General features: G+C 31.1%; 1 protein-coding gene across 1 annotated transcript in view; it reads right to left on the bottom strand.

Annotated features, from left to right (window-relative positions):
* LOC127721715 (collagen alpha-1(XXVIII) chain-like) overlaps window positions 1-22,127 on the bottom strand; it is a 251,015-nt gene that overhangs the window by 152,857 nt on the left and 76,031 nt on the right. The window contains exons 3-6 of the mRNA XM_052228513.1: window positions 8,575-8,634; window positions 7,070-7,123; window positions 5,720-5,773; window positions 4,095-4,148 (exon numbers count right to left, since the gene is read on the bottom strand). Of these exons, the coding sequence (XP_052084473.1) occupies window positions 4,095-4,148; window positions 5,720-5,773; window positions 7,070-7,123; window positions 8,575-8,634 (222 nt within the window). The remainder of the gene's footprint in view (window positions 1-4,094; window positions 4,149-5,719; window positions 5,774-7,069; window positions 7,124-8,574; window positions 8,635-22,127) is intronic.

The following is a 22,127-nucleotide window of genomic DNA, read 5'->3' as shown; positions in this document are numbered from 1 at the left end:
AGACATAATCGTTTGAACAGTTTAATTGAGGTCTTAAGCTAGCATGGCAGTAACTGCTAGTAATACTTTGTTAATTTATGTTGATGATTGTCATTTTGCTTAGTTTCTTCTTACAAAGGACTCTGATTTCTTTAAAACTGAGTTTTACTGTGCGTCATAGTGTGTGTTTGTTTATTGTATGATTTCTCACTTCTTTGAAGGCCAACTGTCGGCCGTGTGATGTTTTTGAACTTTGATCGGGTTGTTTTATACTTCTCACATTCCCTTTTTCTATTTTCTATTCTACTAATGTGTTACCTCAACTGCTGATTTGCAAACTTAACATGAAAATCCTTTGCAGGGAAATTTCCCGTCTGACACAGCTGATTTGAGTCAGTGAAGACTGTAAAATCTTACTAGAGGGTGTCTTGAATGCCTAAAGTCGAAATGGGGCCGTATATTTGAAATATAAAACAAAATACCTATAAAAATGAACTAAGCTGTCTTATGCTCTATTGGAGATTATATGTGTTAACGAAAATTTCCTTGTTAATAATTTTTTTTTTAATTAGGGCATTGACTTCGTTTTAATGTTGACCATGTTTGAAATAAAACATTAAGCTTTTTGCAAAAGGTTAAGTAAAGTCATGGAAATCGGAACCAGAAATTCAAGTTCCTTTGTATGAAAAATACTTAAATTCATTCAAATAAAGATTTCTGTCATCTGATGTCTGCATCTTTTAAAATAGCAATGCTTAACACTAAGAAAAAGAATGTTCTTTTTTATAGTCGAACATATTTTTTATTCTTTAACCATTGATAACTACGCACAAGGAACAAAGGTAAATACTTTAGTGTAAACTTTATGTCATTGAGATCTTAATTTCAATCTATGACTTTTAGATAAGCCTGCATACGGTTCCATATCTGTCAGGTGTTGATATAACTGTGGGAGTTATAAGGTTAATTTTTTTATTCTTATTTTTTTAGTTTATTTTTCTTTTATATGCGAAAAGTTTTCTTCATGATAATAAGTTTTTTTTTCACCTTCAAATCCTAGCACATTATCCATTACATTCGCTAGGACAAGAATACAAACTACTGCTAGAAATGAGACATTCTTTTTTGTCAAACAATTGCAAGTGGCCGCTATAATTTCTCTTTAAAAGTGAGATTGTAAAAGATTTGTTCAATCTCTTACATTAATATGGTAAATATGTAATGCCATCATTGTTATGATATCAAAATGTTTCTTTTTGAAAGTTTACTGACTTAAATTGTTTTAGTCGTACCCTATTCTTTGTTTCTCGCAAGGACATGCGATGCATTTTTACCAGATTGCTTTAGACACACACGGATGTTGATACATACCATTCATTCCTTTATATCCTGGTGGTCCTCTAGGTCCTCTAGGTCCTAGTGGTCCTTGTCTTCCTGGAAAACAGATTTCCATCTATATAATACTACGAAAGACATTAATTATTTTGGTCATTTGAAGACGATATAACCGTACGATCAGTTTAGTTGAGGTCAGGAGCTAGCACGACAGTAACTGCTAGAAGTCCTTTGTTAATTTATGTTTATGATTGTCATTTTGCTTAGTTTCTCCTGTTTCTTATTCTTACACATGTTACATAGGACTCTGGTTTCATTAAAACTGAGTTTTTCTGTGCGTATAGCTGTATGTATCTTTATTGCAAGATTTCCTTCCTCTTGGAGAACCCACTGGTGGCCTTGTGCTGTTTTTGCATTTTAATCGGTTTAATGTTTTTTTCACACATTACCCGTTTTCATTTTCTCTTCTATTGACGTGTTAACTCGACTGCTGATTTGCAAAGTTATCATGCAAATTCTTTGAAGTGACATATCTCATCTTCCAGAGCTTGTGTGAGTGAGTGATGACTGGAAATCTTACTAAAGGTTATCTTGAATGCCCAAAGTCAAAAGGGGCCGTACGTTAGAAATATAAATCAAGAATAAACTACATTGTCTGATGCTCAATTGACGATTTCACGTTTTGACGGCAATTTTCTTCTTAAATATTTTTTTTTTATTATGGTATTGACTTTGTTTTGTTTACCATGTTGGAAATGAAACATTGAGCTTTTAACAAAAGGTTAAGTATAGTCATACCAATTTGAAACAAAAATTCAAATTCCTTATATGAAAAAAAAATCAAATTCATTTATCTAAAGATTTTTTATATCTGATGTTTGCAAATTTAAAAATAATAATGTTTAACACTAAGAAAAAGAAAGATTTTCATAGTCGAAAATATTTTTGTTTCTCACAATATCCAAGACATATATACATGGCTTTAACATTGAATTGATATGCAAACATGTTATTTAAGAAATTAAAAAGATGAGTTGTTTGCAATCTTTCATAGATTTTGAAATGCTGCGAATACAGACAATGAGAATGATTTGAATGAGCTAAAACAAGCACTTTCGATGCATTTTTACCAGATTGCTTTTGACACACAAGGATGTTGATACATACCATACATTCCTTTAAGTCCTTTAGGTCCTCTAGGTCCTGGTTGTCCTTTATTTCCTGGAAAACAGATTGCCATCAATATACTAATACGAAAGACATTTATTGTTTGGTGATATGATAAATACATAATCGTTCGATCAGTTTAATTGAGGTCTGGATCTAGCAAGACAGGAACTGCTAGTAGTCCTTTGTTACTTTATGTTGATGATTGCTATTTTGGGTAGTTTCTTCTGTTTCACATTCTTACATAGGACTCTGGTTTCTTTAAAACTATGTTTTAATGTGCGTATTCCTGTGATTTTTTATTGCAAGTTGTCTCACTTCTTTAAATACCCACTATTGGCCTTGCGCTGTTTTTGTAGTTTGATCGGGTTGCTGTTTCTTTCACACATCCCCCGTTTCCATTTTCTATTCTATTGATGTGTTAACTCGACTGTTTATTTGCAAACTTAACATGAAGTCCTTTGGAGTGACATCTCCCGTCTGACAAAGCTGGATTGAGTCAATGATGACAGGAAATCTTAATAAAGGGTGTCTTGTATGCCCGAAATCGAAATGGGCCGTACGTTTAAAATATAAAACAAACCTTTGGAATAAACTGAACTGTCTTATGCTCTATTGAAGATAACATGTCGACGGCAAATTTCTTTTAAAATATTTTTTTTTAAATTAAGGTATCGACTTCGTTTTGATGTTAACCTTGTTAGAAATATAACATAGAGCTTTTTGCAGAAACGTTAAGTATAGTCATAGAAATTGGAACCAAAACCTCAAGTTCCTTTATATGAAAAATACTTAAATTCATTAAAATAAATATGATTTATATCTGATGTTTACAACTTTTAGAATTACAATGCTAAACACTAAACATGAAGGACAATGTTGACAGTCGAAAATATTCTTATTCTTTAACAATTTATAACTACGTACAAGGGACAAAAGTAAATACTTTAGTGTAAAATTTATGTTATTGAGATCATAACTTCAATCTCTGACTTTAAGATAAGCATGCATACAATTCCATTTTTTACAAAGTGTTTGATGCAACTGTGACATGGAACATATAAAAATTTATTGTTATATTTTTTAGTCTATTTTCCTATTTATTCAAAAGGTTTTTCATCATAATAATGTTTTGTTTTACCTCCAGATCCTAGCACATTATCCAGTACTCCGCTAGAAAAGTAGCGCAAACTGCTAGAATTGATACATATTTTTTTTTCCAACAAGTGCAAGTGGCCGCTAGAATATCTCTTTAAAAGTGAGATTTTAAGTGATTTGTTCAATCCATAACTTAAAGATTGAGAATATGGAATGCAATCATTGTTATGATATCAAAATATTTCTTTTTGAAAGTTCTATGACTTAAAGTGTTTTAATCGTACCTTATTCTTGTTTTACACAATATCCAAGACATACATATACATGTCTTTAACATTGAACTGATATGCAAACATGTTATCTAAGAAATTAAAAAGATGAGTTGTTTGCAATCTTTCAAAGATTTTGAAATGCTGCGAATACAAACAACGCGAATGATTTGTATGAGTGAATGCAGGTACATATGATGCATTTTTACCAGATTGCTTTTGACACACACGAATGTTGATACATACCATGCATTCCTTTGGGTCCTTTGGGTCCTCTAGGTCCTGGTGGTCCTTTCGCTCCTGGAAAACAGATTGCCATTAATATAATACTACGAAAGACATTGTTTTTGGTCTTTTGATGAAGACGTAATCATTCAATTAGTTTAATTGAGGTCTGGAGCTAGCACGACAGTAACTGCTAGTATTCCTTTGTTAATTTATGTTCATGATTGTCATTTTGCTTACTTTCTCTTGTTTACAATTCTTACAAATGACTCTGATTTCTTTAAGATTATGTTTTACTGTGCGTATTGCTGTCTTTTTTGTGCAAGTTTTCTCACTTCTTTAAATACCAACTGGTGGTCTTGTACAGGTTTTGCACTTTCGTCGGATTGCTGTTTCTCTCACACATTCCCCGTTTCCATTTTCTATTCTATTGGTGTGTTAACTCGCCTGTTGATTTGCAAATTTAACATAAAAGTCCTTTGGAGTGACATCTCCCATCTGACAAAGCTGGATTGAGTCAGTGATGACGGGAAATCTTACTAAAGGGTGTGTTGAATTCCCAAAGTCGAAATGGGGCCTTACGTTTAAAATATAAAAAAAACAAACACATGGAATAAATAAAACTGTTGTATGCTCTATTGAAGATTACATCTGTTGACAGCGATTTCTTTTTTTAATTAAGGTATTTACTTTGTTTTATTGTTTACCATGTTTAAAATAAAACATTGAGCTTTTTGCAAAAGGTTAAATCATGGAAATTGGAATCACATTCCAGTTTCTTAAGATGAAAAATACTTAAATTCATTGAAATAAAGCTTTCGTCCGTCTGATGTTTGCAACTTTTAGAATAATAATGCTTAACACTATGAAAAAGAATGATTTTCATAGTCGAACATATTTTTATTCTTCAACAATTTATAACTACGCACAAGGAACAAATTAAATACTTAAGTGTAAACTTTATGTTATTTAGATCCTTATTTCAATCTATGATTTTAGAATACGCATGAATACGGTGCCATTCAGATTTTGATATAACTTTGACATGGAACATACAAAACTTCAGTAGGAGTTAAAAGATATATTTTTTTTTATTCTTTTATTTTTTAGTCTACTAGTATTTTCCTTTTTTATTTAAAAAGTTTTTTCATGATAATAATGCTTTTTAACATCGAGATCGTAGCAACTTATTCGGTTCATCCGCTAAAACAGCAGCCCAATCTTTTGCTAGAAATGATACATTCATATTTGTTGATCAATTGCAAGTGACCGCTGGAATATCTCTTTAAAAGGTGAGATTTATGTGATTTGTTCAATCACACATTAAGATAGAGAATATGGAATGCCATCATTATTACGATATCAAAATATTTCTTTTTGAAAGTTCTGTGACTTAAAATGTTTGAATCGTACTTTATTCTTTGTTTCTCTCAATATACAAGAACAAATATATACATGACTATAAAATTGAACAGATATGCAAACACATTATTTAAAAAATTAAAAAGATGAGTTGTTAGCAATCTTTCAAAGATTTTGAGATGCTGCGAATACAATCAATGCGAATGATTTGTATGTGTTAAAGCAAGCACAAACGATGCATTGTTACCAGATTCCTTTTGACACATACGGATGTTGATACATACCATGCATTCCATTAGGTCCTTTGGGTCCTCTAGGTCCTGATGGTCCTTTATTTCCTAAAAAACAGATTGCAAGCAATATAATACTACGAAAGACATTGATTTTTTTAGTGATATAACGGAGACGTAATCGTTCTAGCAGTTTGATTGAAGTCTGGAGCTAGCACGACAGTAACTGCTAGTATTCCTTTAACAATTTATGTTGATAATTGTCATTTTCCTCAGTTCCTTCCGTTTCCCATTCTTAAGTAGGACTCTGATTTCTATAAAACTGAGTTTTACTGTGCGTTTTGCAGTTTGTTTGTTTATAGGAAAATATCTCAATTTTTTAAAGACCAAATGGTCGCCTTGTGTTGTTTTTGCACTTTTGACGTCAATTTCCGTCTTAAATGTGTCTTATTTTTCTGAAATAAAGGTATTGACTTATTGAAATTTTTCCAAAAAATTAACTACAGTCATAAAAACTGGAACCAGAAATTAAAGTCCCTACAGATGAAAATACCTATATTCATTTAAATAAAGATTACATACATCTGATGTATGCAACTTTTAGAATAACAATGCTTAACAATAAGAAAAAAAAAGATATTTACAGGCCAAAATATGTTATTCTTTAACAATTTATAACTACGCACAAGGAACAAAGGTAAATGCTTTAGTATAAACTTTATGTCATTGGGATCTTAATTTCAATCAAAACTTTAAAATAAGCATGCATACGGTTCTATTTCTGTCAGATTTTTACAGAACTTTGACATGGAACATACAAAAATTCAGTAGGAGTTAGAAGATTTATTTTTTTTTATTCTTATATTTTTTAGTCTTTTTTTCCTTTTTTATTGGAAAAGTTATTTTCATGATAATAATGCTTTTTAACATCCAGATCCTAGCAACTTATTCAGTGCATCCGCTAAAACAACAGTCCAATCTATTGCTTGAAATGATGCATTTATATTTGTTGATCAATTGCAAGTGGCCGCTGCAATATCTTTTTAAAAGGCGAGATTTTATGTGATTTGTTCAATCACACATTAAGATAGAGAATATGAAATGCCATCATTATTACGATATACAGATATTTCTTTTTGAAAGTTCTGTGACTTCAGTGTTTGAATCGTACCTTATTCGTTGTTTCTCACAATATAAAAGAAGACATATACACATGACTTTAAAATCAAACAGATATGCATAAATGTTATTTAAGAAATGAAAAAGATGAGTTGTTTGCAATCTTTCAAAAATTTTGAAATGTTGCGAATACAAATAATGCGAATGATTTGTATGTGTTAATGCAAGCACATACGATGCATTTTGACCAGATTGCTTTTGACGCACACGGATATTGATACATACCCTGCATTCCTTTAGGTCCTCTTTGTCCTCTAGGTCCTGGTGGTCCTTGTCTTCCTGGAAAACAGATTGCCATCAATATAATACTACGAAAGACATTGATTTTTTATTGATATGATGAAGACATAATCGTACAATCATTTTGATTGAGGTCAGAACCTAGCACGACAGTAACTGCTAGTAGTCTTTTTTTAATGTTTCCGTAAAACTGAGTTTAACTGTGCGTTATGGTGTGTGTTTGTTTTTTTGCAAGATTTCTCATTTCTTTAAAGGCCCACTGGTGGCCTTGCGCTGTTTTTGCACTTTGGTCGGGATGTTGTTTCTTTCACACATTCGCCGTTTCCATTTTCTATTCTATCGATGTGTTAACTCGACAGCTGATTTGCAAACTTAACATGATGAAAATCCTTCGCAGTGACATCTCCCGTCTTACACAGCTGGTTTGGATCAGTGAAGACTGGAAATTGTACTAGAGGGTGTCTTGTATGCCCAAAGTCGAAATGGGGCCGTACGTTTGAAATATAAAACAATATATAGAATAAGCTAAACTGTCTTATGCTCTATTGAAATAAAACATTAAGATTTTTGCAAAAGGTTAAGTATAATCATGGAAATTGGAACCCAAAATTTAAGTTCCTTTATATGGAAAATACTGAAATTCATTTGAATAAAAATTTCTTTCATCTGATGGTTGCAACTTTTGAAATAGCAATGCTTAAACTAAGAAAAAGAATGACTTTCATAGTCGAACATATTTTTATTCTTCAACAATGTATAACTACGCACAAGGAACAAAGTTGAAAACTATAGTGTAAACTTCATGTTATTGAGATCTAAATTTAAATATATGACTTTCAAATAAGCATGCATACGATTCAATTTTTGTCAGGTGTTGATATAACTGTGAAATGGAACATACAAAAATTCAGTAGGAGTTTCAAGATTTTTTTTTTTTATTCTTATATTTTTTAGCTTATTTTCCTTTTTTATTTGAAAATTTTTTTTCATGATAAATATGTTTTTTTACGTTCAGATCCTAGCACATTATCAATTACATCCGCTAGAACAGCAGCGCAAACTACTGCTTGAAATGATTCATTCATATCTGTCAAATGATTGCAAGTTGCTGCTATAATATTTCTTTAAAAGGTGAGATTTAAATGATTTGTTCAAGCTCACATTAAGATAGAGAATATGGAATGCCATCATGATTATGATATCAAAATATTACTTTTTGAAAGTTCTATGACTTAAAATGATTTAATCGTACCTTATTCTTTGCATCTCACAATATACAGGAACAAATACATACATGACTTTTAAAATTGAACAGAAATTCAAAATGTTATTTTAGAAATTAAAAAGATGAGTTGTTTGCAATCTTTCAAACATTTTTTTTTTAAATGCCACGGATACAAAAAATGAGAATTATGAGTATGGGTTTTAACAAACACATACGATGCATTTTTACCAGATTACTTTTGACACACCCGGATGTTGATTAATACCTTTCATTCCTGGTGGTCCTTTAGGTCCTTGTGGTTCTTGTTTTCTTGGTTCTACTTCTTCTGGAAAACAGATTACCATTAATATGATACTACGAAAGACATTGATTGTTTGGTGATCTGATGAAGACATTATCGTTCGATCAGTTTAATGTAGGTCGGAAGCTAGTACGACAGTAACTATTAGTAGTCCGTTCTTAGTTTATGTTGATCATTGTCATTTTGTTAAGCTTCTTTTGTTTCCCATTCTTACATAGAACGCTGATTTCTTTAAAAATATGCGTATTGCTATGTGTTTGTTAATTTAACATTGGCTAGATGTATAAGAGAGGGTTGATATCTAACAAAACATTTCGAACCCCGCCACATTTTTGTGCCTGTCCCAAGTCAGGAACCTGTAGCCTTTGTTGGTGTTGTGTGTTGTTTTCATTGTGGTTCTTTTGTATGTTTTGGAGTTAAATTTATCGTCCATTATGCTGAACTAGTATTATTGTTGAGAGGCCAGCTGAAGCTTGCCTTCGAGTGCAAGATTTCTCTTTTCTTTTAAGACCAACTGGTAACCTTGTGCTGTGTTTTGCACTTTGGTCCGGTTAATGTTACTTTCACACATTACTCGTTTCCATTTCTATTATATTGGTGTGTTAACTCGACTGCTGATTTTCAAACTTAACATGAAAACCTTCCGTCTGACAAAGCTGGTTTGAGTCAGTGATAACTGGAAATCTTACTACTAGACGGTGTCCCGAATGCCCAAAAACATTACACTCTTGTTGATATTTTTGTCTCTCGTCGTTCAATATCCAATTATGACTATGCATTTATATTATCAATAATATAACTTAAACAGAGGAATTATTTTCGGTATATTTGCACTCATTAGTTCAATGAATTCCTTGATATTCTAATCATCAAAAACTCATTTCATATGACTTGAATGTAAATGTACTTTGTTTATATCTATACCAGATTTGACAGCAACTTCTAGAGTAGCAGCCTCAATCTAACGGATATTTTTCAAATGGTTTTCGTATACAAACCATTTTTGAAATTTTATGAAATAATTTACCACGCGTTTTTGACAAGGACTCTTGTACTAATCGATATCACATTAAGATTTTGAAATTAAAAATAGTGTTACTTGGTGAACAAATTGAAAAAGATGCCTGCTAATTAGTTGGCGGTGAACAACGCCAAAAATCGGTGCTTTACAGGTTATAATAACAACGCGACGACATTACGCTTTTTTCCCCATTTGTAGTATTGTTTTCACCAACAACTTTAAAAAATATTATTGTGACCTAGACTGGTTCCCTGTCCTTTATCTATTTGGCTCTGCCAGACAACAAAGGTATCTGAGATACTTGTATGTTGCAAGGGAGAGGTCCAGCCTAGTCTGTGACCAAACTAGTTTTTAAATAAATAAACCAAAAATTCCAGTATCAACAAAATATAAGTTTTAAAGAAAAAACCTATGGATTTGAAATCTTAAGATTTATAGACGAATCGAATAAGTGTTCGCCGATCTTATGTGTTTCCCATACAACAGTTCACTTACCTTAAAAGAATTTAATCAGTGATATTTCTGGTAAAAAGCTAAATGCATATTTTTTTTCGATCTTTAATTATAGCTCAATAAGTCAAAATTGTATACAACATTTTGAGTTATATGTATGTCTAAAACACTGTATGGTATCAATATTTACGACATCGACGATGAAGCATCGATATAAGTGCGTACCTGTCACTATATGTGTAGAATGAAACACAACATTGGGCATTAGTATTGAATTGATGTTGACAGCTAAATTCTATACCTGGCACGTTTCTGCTAGTTCAACTTTTTAAATTGTCAATATCGACATAAGATGCTTAATATGTTAACTGATACAGTAGTCCATAATTCTTCTATATCTGTAAAGCTATCGTTATCGTTTCCATATCGCCATTAAAAAATACTCTCCATTATGTTCGTTATTTATTTCATTCAGTTTAGTTAATGTTCTTCGTCACACTTATCTAATTCAATGGCACTTGAGTTTTGCATTTGTATGTTTAAAATCATTTTCATCTCAATATCTAAAACAATTTTATCATATTCTTTTTCTTCAATCATTTCATTTAGTTCAATTTACGTACCTTATGCAAATATTCAGATAAGGAAATGTATACAATTTTAAATCAGAGAACAAACCACATGTACACAATAAGGATGTTAACAACTGTAGGCCATCATACAGTCTTCAACAAAGACTAGCACTAATACTGGCATAACAAAATGTCAAATATTTTCAACTTGAAAACCAATATTGTGATTTAGAATAAATAATAAACGAAAATTGAATATATTGCAGACACCTAACGACGAAAGCCACTGAATTAAAGAGTTCCAGAGTTACATTGAGGATTTGGCGATGTAAAACATATCGATGAGAGCTAACCCATTTATTTAAATATAAAATGGTGAAGTGTTTATACATAAATACAAAATGTAAACAAAGGAAAAGGGTTTGAGATATCAGATCGTCACAAGGAACAACAAGAAGCAGACACACATCTCAAAATACCGATCTAAGAGTCCTCGAAACTATTCAAATCAATTTAAAATGTGTGTAATTGAGACCAATAAATAAACCATGTTTTGCCTATTTGAAAAAAAGAATGAGTTCACATCCACTGGATTTAAATCTTACATAGTTAGTCAGGTTTGTACTTTAGCTTATTTTGACAGTCTCTGTTTGTAACTTCGTATTTCTTTTAACCATGTTGGAAATAAAACATTGAGCTTTTTGCAAAAGGTTAAGCATAGTCATGGAACCAGAATTCAAGTTCCTTTATATGAAAATATACTTAAATTCATTAAAATAAAGATTTCTTACATCTGATGTTTGATACTTTTAGAATATCAATGCTTACACAAAGAGAAACAATGATGTTCATAGCCGAAAATATTTTATTCTTTAACAATTTATGACTACGCACAAGGCACATGAGGAACAAAGGTAAATACTTTAGTGTAAACTTTATGGTATTGAGATCTAAATTTCAATCTATGACTTTAAAATAAGAAAGCATACGATTCAATCTCTGTCAGATTAACTTTGACATGAACATACAAAACTTCAGTAGGAGTTACAAGTTTATTTTGTTTTATACATTCTCATATTTTTAGTTTATTTTCCTTTTTTATTCGAAAAGTTTTTTTCATGATAATATTGTTTTTACCTTTAGATCCTAGCACATTATCCAGTACATCCGCGAAAACAACAGCGCAAACTACTGCTAGAAATAAAACTTTCATATTTTTCAAACAATTGCAAGTGACCGCTGGAATATCTCTTCAAAAGGTGACTTGAATGTACCAGTGGTTTAACAACTGTGTTGATTCTACTTATTTATACGATTTTAAGTAACACAAAGTTGACAAATAACAGCTGCGATTTAAATTGACATTTTGTCAACCAATAAGATGTGTTCATGGGTAAAACAGCATGTTATACTTAAACGAGCATTTAAGGTATGTAGTTTGCGTGGGGTGTTTTTTTGTAAGTGTTTGCAATGTAACTAAATTTTATGTGTTTACATATTAAAAAAAAATAATTTTGGAGCAACATAATCATTTTTTGTTTTTCTTTTCTCTCTCACAAATAACAGCAGTTTATATTAATAAGAGTCTATAGAGAACAGCCAACCAGCAAATGTAAAACATATCGGACTAATTTTACAGCAAAGACAATTAAAATTCAGTCCTAAATTTGTGAAACGATGACATTAACAGATAAGAATGCAGTAACTAACTGCGAGTACTCTCAAGTCTATTCGTTGTGTCTTTTGTGTTTTTGTTTTTATTTTGTTTTGTGCTTTGTTTCGATCTGATGAGTTTATTCCTTTTTAACTGATTTTGTCATTTTGTGCTTATGTTGTACTGTTACACAACTTTCTAGGCTAGGGGGAGGTTTTAACGCCAGCAAACATGTGTAACCCCGCAACATTATGTATGTGCTTGTCCAAAGTCAGGAGCCTGTTATTCAGTGGTTTTCGTTTTTTGCTCTTTAATTTATCTGTTTTTCGTTTATTGTTTTGTACACAAATTAAGCCGTTATTTTTTACGTTTGAGTTGTTTTTGTTGTTTTTTTTTTTTTACATTTGTACTTTCGGAGCCTTAAAAGGCTTAAAAATATATATATGTACTAGTACATTTCTAGACAACGAATCTAATGGTCATTGTTCGGCCAGTATTTGCATGTCAAAGATACCCGTATATGTCTACTTATGTATGGGGATGAACACATACGCAACCACGCTTGCTAAGGTTTGATTGTTTTCTTATATATGATAATGTATGTGATTACTTGTATAAATTTGTGTGCTCATTTAAAACAATAAATAACTCACTGTGCTGACACACTTAGATGCATTAGTGTACTCATTTTAAACAATAAATAACTCACTGTGCTGACGCATTTTGAAAAAGGGCTGACACTATTGAAGGTTATTTTTTGTATCAAAATATCTGTCATTACGTATCATTTCATCTTGTTCATACATTTTGTTATCCTTTATCTATATATGTTCTTGCACACACCTTAATTCTACTATATATCTAAAAAATAAAAAAATAATAAAAAAGTAGTTATTTCGAACAAGATTTGTTCAAGAGATTATACTGTATTTGATTTCAATTTGAGTGTTTGGATCAAATCCAAAATTAGGCATTTAATTAAAAATATTTTGCATCAAAATGAAAATATGAACTAAGTTTAAAGTAAATGTGACTTCACCTTTATGGTAAACTACTTTGACAAAAAAACTGTAAATGTATACGAAACGTTCAGACGCACTGACCAGAAACCATAAAGTCCTTTTAGTATCGTAAGCGGGGCTTTAACGTTAAAACAATAATGCAAATATAACATACATTTTCAGTACAAAAAACATTTTATTATATGCTAATAAGAAGATGTGGTATGATTGCCAATAAGAAAACACTTTACCGAGACTAACATGACTAAATGGCTCAGAACAAATTTACTTTATGTCATTAAACAGCCTTCAACAGTGAGTAAACTCCATACCGCTTAGTAAGCTATAGAAATGACAAATATTGAACGTATCATGTACACAGTTGATGGCTCTGTATCTAGGATGAGTTTGTCATACTTTAAAAGAAAATTTAAAATCAACATTATCAAGATATTGATTCATTCACTCTCAACATATTATTAACCTTTTTTTTCAACAAACAATTACAATTCCCATGGATCTAACTTCCTCATTTTGTCGGTTTTTCCGTTATTCAAATAAGATAGATTTATGCAGTAACTCTAAGAAGCACGCAATATATATTTTAACTTTAAGTTCCGCTATATTGATGATGTCCTCTCACTAAAAAAGGCAAAGTTTGGTAACTATGTTGAACGTATCGTTCCCATCGAAATTGAACTTAAAATAAAGGATACCATAGATACAGATAAGTCTGCTTTGTTTCTTGATTTACATTTATTTATAATTGATGCAAACCTTCTGTAAGCATATATAATCAAAAGCAAAGACTCCCTTGTATCAATTCAATTATTTCAGAACCTCCAACTACACACTTGAAGCCCAAATACTTTTCAATTTTATCATTATAACTGTAAGGAGTGGTTGGTATACATCAATGAGACAGAAGCCAAACAACAAGAATAACCAAAATGCATCTAGACGGGAGCATAGTCTTCAATGCATTTTATATAAATATCCATATAAGCCCGATTCTATAACAGTTGTGAACATATTAAACAGATATCAACCAAAGATCAAATATAGCATTGTTACACACAATTCGAAGATAAGAACCGAACGAAAAGAATATCAGATATCAGGAAATGCGAAAACTACTGACCAGCTTACTGATTTATTACCGACATTTTTTAAGAACTCGTTTTCCTTCAAGACAATCTAGCTAAAAATCAATACAACTAACAATGGCATCAGATTTGTGTACCTACTTTTCATAACTTGTACGCCATAACATGTGTGATATACCAAAACGACCTTTTAGAATCTATATATTTTTGTAGAGAACAAAATTAATGTTTGAATAACAGATAAAACCTGTCGTGTCGGACAAGTATGTTTTAGTACATTATTGAATTGAATAAAAAAAAAAGGTTTGTGTACCTACTTGTCATATCTTGTACGCCATAACACGTGTAATACACCAAAACGACTTCTTAAAATCTATATATTTTTGTATAGAACAAAATTAATGTTTCTATAACAAATTAAACCTGTCGTGTGGAACACGTTCATATTTGTACATTATTGAATAAAATTTTTAAAAAAAACGTACGTTTAAAGTTTGCCAAGTTGGTATATGTTTTCATGTAAATGTAACAGCCCTTGTTGCTCGTTTGATAAGAACGTTTCAAAATATGATTGTCAATAGTAAATATAAAGAGAATGGCGAAGATAAGGTCAGATTGCTTGATTGTTTAATGGGTAATGCACTATTCAGTACAAAAGTGCCAGTCTGCCTAACGATCAGGCAGTGACCAAAAACATGAATATCTCAGATTTTGATAAAAACATGCTTAAATAATCTCAATAACATGTTATAATGAAAAAAAAAACTGTTCAGACCATTGAGATCTGGTTGCAATGAAAACAAGGCCATTAATTTTTCCAAAGCAACAAGTAACTAGGGTCAACATTAAACTCACAGCTTGTTTCCCTAATTCACTTTGATGAAATCTGCTGATATAAAATCCAGTATTTTTCCATTGTGCTGCATTTTTTTTCAATTATGAAATATTCTTGAAGAATCGCTTTTGTTGATAAAATACTATTTCATTCTAGAAATATTGGTGTAGGATGGTCTCCAGCGACCATGATATACAAAGAATGAAAATAAGGCCAGAAATCAAGTTCAAATATTTTCGATTACCAGAACAACACATACCTGATGTCAGGCATGGGGTAATGCAAATTTGTAATTGTAAGGCATGGTAATGCATCACATTTTTCCAAGTAATTGCATGTAATGTGTAATGCAGCAATTTGTGCATTACATGTAATTGTAATATAATGCATTATTTTAGCAAAAAGTTGTGTAATTTCATGCATTACATGGCATTGCATGTCATTACTTTTTTCACATACTACATCTTTAACATATTGTTGGAGTTTTAACTAAACCAAATTTAAGATTTCTTGATTAATTAAGAATATATTAGTCATTAGAATATATTCTTTATTTCATCTTATTCCATACATTTTCCTGCATAAAAAGATTGATATGTGAAAAGCATAGCTGCATTGTTGTCATAAGAATATCTTTGTTTTGCTTAAATAAAAGATAATTAAACTTTGTTATAAAACACTAATTAGTTTATTTAACAATCAACATTTTCACCATTTAGACAATTGTTCATTTATTAAGGTCTATGTTTATTTTATAATTAGGGAAGTAATTCACAGTAATTAAATATTTCGTTTAAAATAAAAAAAAAACAACAAAAATATATTTATAAAAGTAAAGTCAACATTAAGTTAAAATAATTAAAAATTGTAAAAGTCAATGTGTAACCATTGCAACATAGTTAGCGCTATATCAACACAGCTAAAGAACAAAGTGTAACAATGTTATTCAATACTAAAGTATAAATTCATATATATGGAGTAGTTATATATTATTTATTTAAGTTTGTTATATAAGAGTGTTGTCAGTTGATCCCATATTTTCCAGGAAAATATTACCTAGCAACCAAAAAATGTCCTTAGGTACCATAACGAACAAACTACAAATATTGGTTTTTTTATATTAAAATATTGTACAGTGCAAAATCTGACACTCAAGAAGTCAGCTATCAATCATGACAATATGAAATTAGTAAATCAAACACCTTTTGCATGTCATTAGCATCAACTTTGTCCTCCTAGTAACAAAATGGATGCCTTGCATGTCAAAAATTGAAATAACAAAAATTAAAAATGTAATATCATACATGTAAAATATTGTACAGTGCAAAATCTGACAATCTAGAGGTCAGCTATCAATCATGACAATATGAAATAAGTAAATCAAACACCTTTTGCATGTCATTAGCAACAACTTTGTCCTCCTATAACAAATTGGATTCCTTGCATGTCAAAAATTGAAATAACAAAAATTAAAAATGTAATATCATACATGTATTACTTGTTTTATCTAAAGAGCTATTTAAATAAAAATCCAGGTAAAGCCATATTAAATTATATCCTTGGTTCTCATTATCATTTCCCTTCTTACTAATAACTGGGTATTCAAAGTCCTTGGCTATTTTTAACAGTTCACGTATCCTGAGTTTTAATTTGTTTTTTTAATAAGTTTCCATTATGTTGCTTTTATTTTGTTAAAAGATTTGATAAGAATATTTTTGAAATCAAATCCCTGATTATATTTGATTTGGGGGATAAGCTACAAAATTTAGTTATACATGGGCTTATAAATTTGTTTTGGTTTTAATAAATAACCTATACTAGTATTTACTTACAAAATGTAAATTTGATTTATTTGGACTCCGTTGAATATTTATCTCATTGACAAGCATACTAAATCTCCTTATTTTATATTGTGCTATGCCCTTGCATTGTAAAAATACCGAACTCCAAGGAAAATTCAAAAACAAATTCATGGCAATACTTCCTATACTCTGAATGGACTGATGTAAGACTATCCCATTTCCATGTGCAATAAACCACACAATATCCTGGTCAAAACTCAGTTGGGCATATCTTTCAAAAAGTGTATGTCATAATGAATATGCCACAAGTTTTAAAAAGTAAATAAAAAAACAATAAATAATAAAAAAAAAAAAACAATCAGAAATCATTGCATTTATTTATCATCGTGTTTTATTTAATTATTGACCAAAATTAGAGATTGATTTATGCTTATTCAGGAGAAGCTGCATTCAAATATATCTATCTGATTTCAGAATGCGAGCTCTTATTATTGTGATACTCAACCAATCTTTACATTAAAATTCTTAACTTCACACACATGTAATTCCTAATATTATAGTATTGACATTTTTCAGGTCATTCTATGTTGATCATGGTTATATTTTGTATGTCCTTCAGATTGAGTGTATCTGTTCTTTAAAATCAAACATATCCAACGCAATTTCTCCAAGAATACAGGCTAAGTTGTCTTCGTTCTCTTCTGAAATGTTGGCCAATTTGAAGGCATGCTCTTTCATTATGTCCGTTCACTACACACATTTTGATCTTCCCACTCAAGTTAGCAGTGATGATATCGCAATTTGATTTTCTTTTGAACTTTGATGTAGTCAATTCTTTTAATTTTCAATCCAGCAATAATGTGAAATTTCAGTAAAAATCTTAAAAAATTCTGCAATTCATTCACAGTTCATGTTAATAATTTTAGTTCAGTGAAACATTTTTGTTGATTGAAATGTTTACAATGGAAGCTTAAAAAATAAACACTAAGGAAACGACCATTTTATTTGTTACGTGTTGGTGGACGCTGGTACCAGTATATAACTTTATGTTTAAGTCCAAGATGGACGGTTGTTTTGTGTTTTGCTAACCAGTGATTTCGCCAGTTCTCGTCGGTATTTGCTTTTTAAAATGATAAAAGTATTTTGTTTCCATTTTGTCTCTAAAAAGTAAAAAATAAAATGACACAGATATATGTTTTGCCTGTATGTACATTTGATAGAAAATGTTGAAATTAAAAGCAACACATATTCAATATTCAAAGTAGATGGACCATTACTGAAGATAATAGGCCTAATTAATAATGTTTGTTGAAATAAGAAATGCCAAAGCTTAACACAACTACAAACCACATATCATAAGTGGTTCCAATCTAGCTGATCTAGCCACAAAATATTGAAATGTAAACTATGCTTAATTTCAAAATGAATAGACCATGACTAAGAAGACAGTAATTTCTATATATATTGTATTTGTACTTGTAGTTTTGTTGATCAGAAATCACTGATTTAAACAAGAGAAGGACAGAAGAAAGAAGACCAGTGCTCTATTCAAATTGTTACAATAATTATATCCCATACTACAGTTAATAATGTAATCATGCAAATAAGTCATTTGAACATACACCAGGGATGTTGTAATGTTTCCCTTTGCCTGTCAAAGTGTCATACAAGATGTTTAATTTTTCTGATCCAGGTAGTTTTCTTTTTTTCATTTCTTATATTTTGAGTTCTTGTCGTTCATTTTTGCGTATGTACGTTGTCTAAATGTTATTTTGTGTTGCTTTGCTAAAACATTTCGTCAGTGTCATAATCGATAAGTTTTTTCCAATGTTTTTATGTTTGTTATCTTATAAATGTATGAATCAACCTATTGGTCAGATGGTATGCAAATACCTAAGGTATGACCAGGCAAGTATCAAATAGGTTTGTAAAAGCCTCGTCTTACTTTTTCTAAAGTGGAATGTTGTTTTCGGACTCACATGGTTTATCAGCTGTTGTTTTCATTTACAAGACAGTTAAATGTATATCGATGCTTATATGTAAATGTCTTGTAAATTTATTAACAACAGTTGTCAATTGTTTATCTGACCTTCTTTCCTCATAAAGAAATCTAATAAACAAAAATGTTCTCCTGATCTGGAAAGATACATCTATGGCATGTATGTAGAGATGTACCTGTAACAAACTTGTTTAACCCAACCCAATTCTGTATATGCCTGTTCCAAGTCAGGAGCATGTAGTACAATGGTTGTCATTGGTTCATATATTATTTTCGTAAAATGTCTGTTTTTAATTATGCCGTCAATTTTTTCATTTGAATTGTATCACGTTTTTCATTTCGGGACCTTTTTTAGCCGACTGTATTGTATAAGTTTCTTCATTGCTGAAGGCCTAACGATGGTCTATAATTGCTAACTGCCATTTTTACTCTGGTCGATAATTGTCTCATTGGCAATCATACAACATCTCCTCAGTTTTATTGTATTTATAGAAGTATTGGTGTTGCTCAATGTTAAAGGCCTTACGGTGACTATAAATTGCTAACGTTTTAAGTTATTTTGGCTCAGGAGGAGAGTTGCCTCATTGGCAATCATACAACATCTTCTTATTTGTATAGTACATATCATTGTGGGCCAATTTTCTTACAAAGCAGCCTGTATAGTCTTAACTTTTTTTATTTTCTTTTATTAATTTTACTGGTTTCCTACTGTAAATGTGTTATAGGGAAGCAAAATATACAAAAGCAATATTCAAACTCATAAATCGAAAACCAACGGACAATCTCATGGCAAAAGAAAGACAAAAAGACAAAAAACAGTCCTCAAAAGACAACATAGAAAACGAATGACTGAACAAAACAACCTCCCCCCTTTTATTACTGATAATGTTGATCAAGTACCTCATTTTTGTACCTTTGTTTCGTACAATTCTATAAAGAAATGAGTTTTTATTTTTATTAGTTATCATAGTGCGAAAATATGAGTAAAGGTCGGTTGTGTTTTATTAAAGAAATTTCATGTTAAAATTTTTAAACTGTATTCTTATGGTATCACTGGTGGATGTGGATAGTATGTTATCTGTTTCCAGCGTCTTTCACATCTTTTGAGGAATTACAAAAAAATAGATCAATGATAAACTTTACTTGTAAGAGGAAGAGTCGTAACTATATACACATTCTCACATAGAAACTACAAAGGATCCGATGCACCGAATGATTATCTGCATACACACGGACTGATATGTTTCCATGGAATTATTTGCTTTGATGGTAAAACAGAAAACGATATATAGAAGTCTCACAGCTCTGTGGGTGATGTTGAAACCAGCATGTTAATATCACCGTGCAAACATCATATTCAAAATACTAAGTCGTTTTCCATAATAATGGTGATTTCCGTAAATTGTATCATATTATATGTATAAAGAAATTTGCATTTCATGTTCAATTTTGTATTTTCTATCGCAATAAGATAATAAAAATATCAATGAAGTGAAGGTACAAACAGGATCACTAAAAAGACTGGAGCGTTTTTCAAAATACAATAAGCACCAAAACCCGTCTTCTACAATGAAAAAGAAGTTTAAGAAAGAGACAGATGAACACAACTAATAACATTCAATCCATATGTCTGACTTGGTACACGTGGTCTATATGGTCTGACTTGGTACATGTGGTCTGTATGGTCTGACTTAGTACACATGGTCCATATGGTCTGACTTGGTACACGACGTCTATATAGTCTGACTTGGTACACGTGGTCCATATGGTTTGACTGGGTACACGTGGTCTATATGGTCTGACTTGGTACACGTGATCCATATGGTTTGACTTGGTACACGTACAAGAATTGGGGGAAGGGAGGAGTGCGTTTAAACAGTTCTATGCTCCTGTTACACTATCAACCCTTTTACCTTTTTAGACCATATGTCGTAAAAAAAGTCACAATAAAAAAAGGTAACGTGCACCTATAAACGGAATGACCATATGCTTGAACAAGGGTCTATAATTGTTGGATTGATACTGCTCCTCGAGGAAACAAAAAATTAAGAAACAAGGTGTCATGAAAAAAAGTAAAATATCAAAAATACCGAACTCCAGGGAAAATAAAAAACAGAAAGCTCCTTATTAAATGGCAAAATCAAAGCTCAAACACATCAAATGAATGGAAAACAATTGTAATATTCCTGACTTGGCACAAGCATTTCCTTATGTATAAAATGATGATCATATAGCATTCCATTATGTTGACAATAATGTGTGAGTAAAACAAACAGACATAATAGGATAAAATGTCAAGACGAGGGGTACAGCAGTCAACATTGTGTTATAATATTAATCAGTTTAAAAACTCAACTGCAAACAATTAATTAAAGTTGATGGGGATTTGTTGAAATTAAGAGTGATAGTATGAACACGGTGATCATAGATAGTTGATGAATTGCTAAGCGGTGGTCAATAAAGTATGAAATCTAATCGTGATCGGATTCAAAATCGGATTCAAAATACCAATTTCAGCCAGTGTACAACATTGATCATACAAACATTGTTGAGGAATACAAAACTGTCAATATATACGGGCTACTTTTATACTCAAATAACTCCAAACAAGCTCTTTGTGGACACATGATGGTTTTCATTTCTACTCCTGTAGATGTAGAGGTTGTTTAGTCCACATTTGAAATAGAAGAGCTACAGTTTTCTGGAGACATAATAATAAGGTAAAAAGAATTGATGTAACATGGAAAGCAAACTTAAAATCAAAACTTAGATCAAAAAGAAGACATTTTGGACATTCTAAACTAAAGAAAAACGTGAATGTTCATATTTGCGGTAATCTTATATTTGATAGGCGGTATATATTGGTACTGTCATAAGGACTGCGGCAATAGAATCAGATACATTCAAAACTGAAATAAGAATGGTGACAGGTGTTCTGTTGTCTCTTTGCAGAAATATCAGAAGAAAAAATATATTTACCAATGTCACTTCCAGTGCTATTGCTAATTGCACATACGCTGTTGTAAGATCTGGCATGGCAATACTCATATCTCTGAGCCCCGGCCATTGGCACG

Source organism: Mytilus californianus, unplaced genomic scaffold (genome assembly GCF_021869535.1).
Source record: "Mytilus californianus isolate M0D057914Y unplaced genomic scaffold, xbMytCali1.0.p SCAF_12, whole genome shotgun sequence".
Taxonomy (NCBI): Eukaryota; Metazoa; Mollusca; class Bivalvia; order Mytilida; family Mytilidae; genus Mytilus; species Mytilus californianus.
The sequence above is the reverse complement of the archived record's forward strand: the minus strand, read 5'-3'. Positions and strand labels throughout refer to the sequence as shown.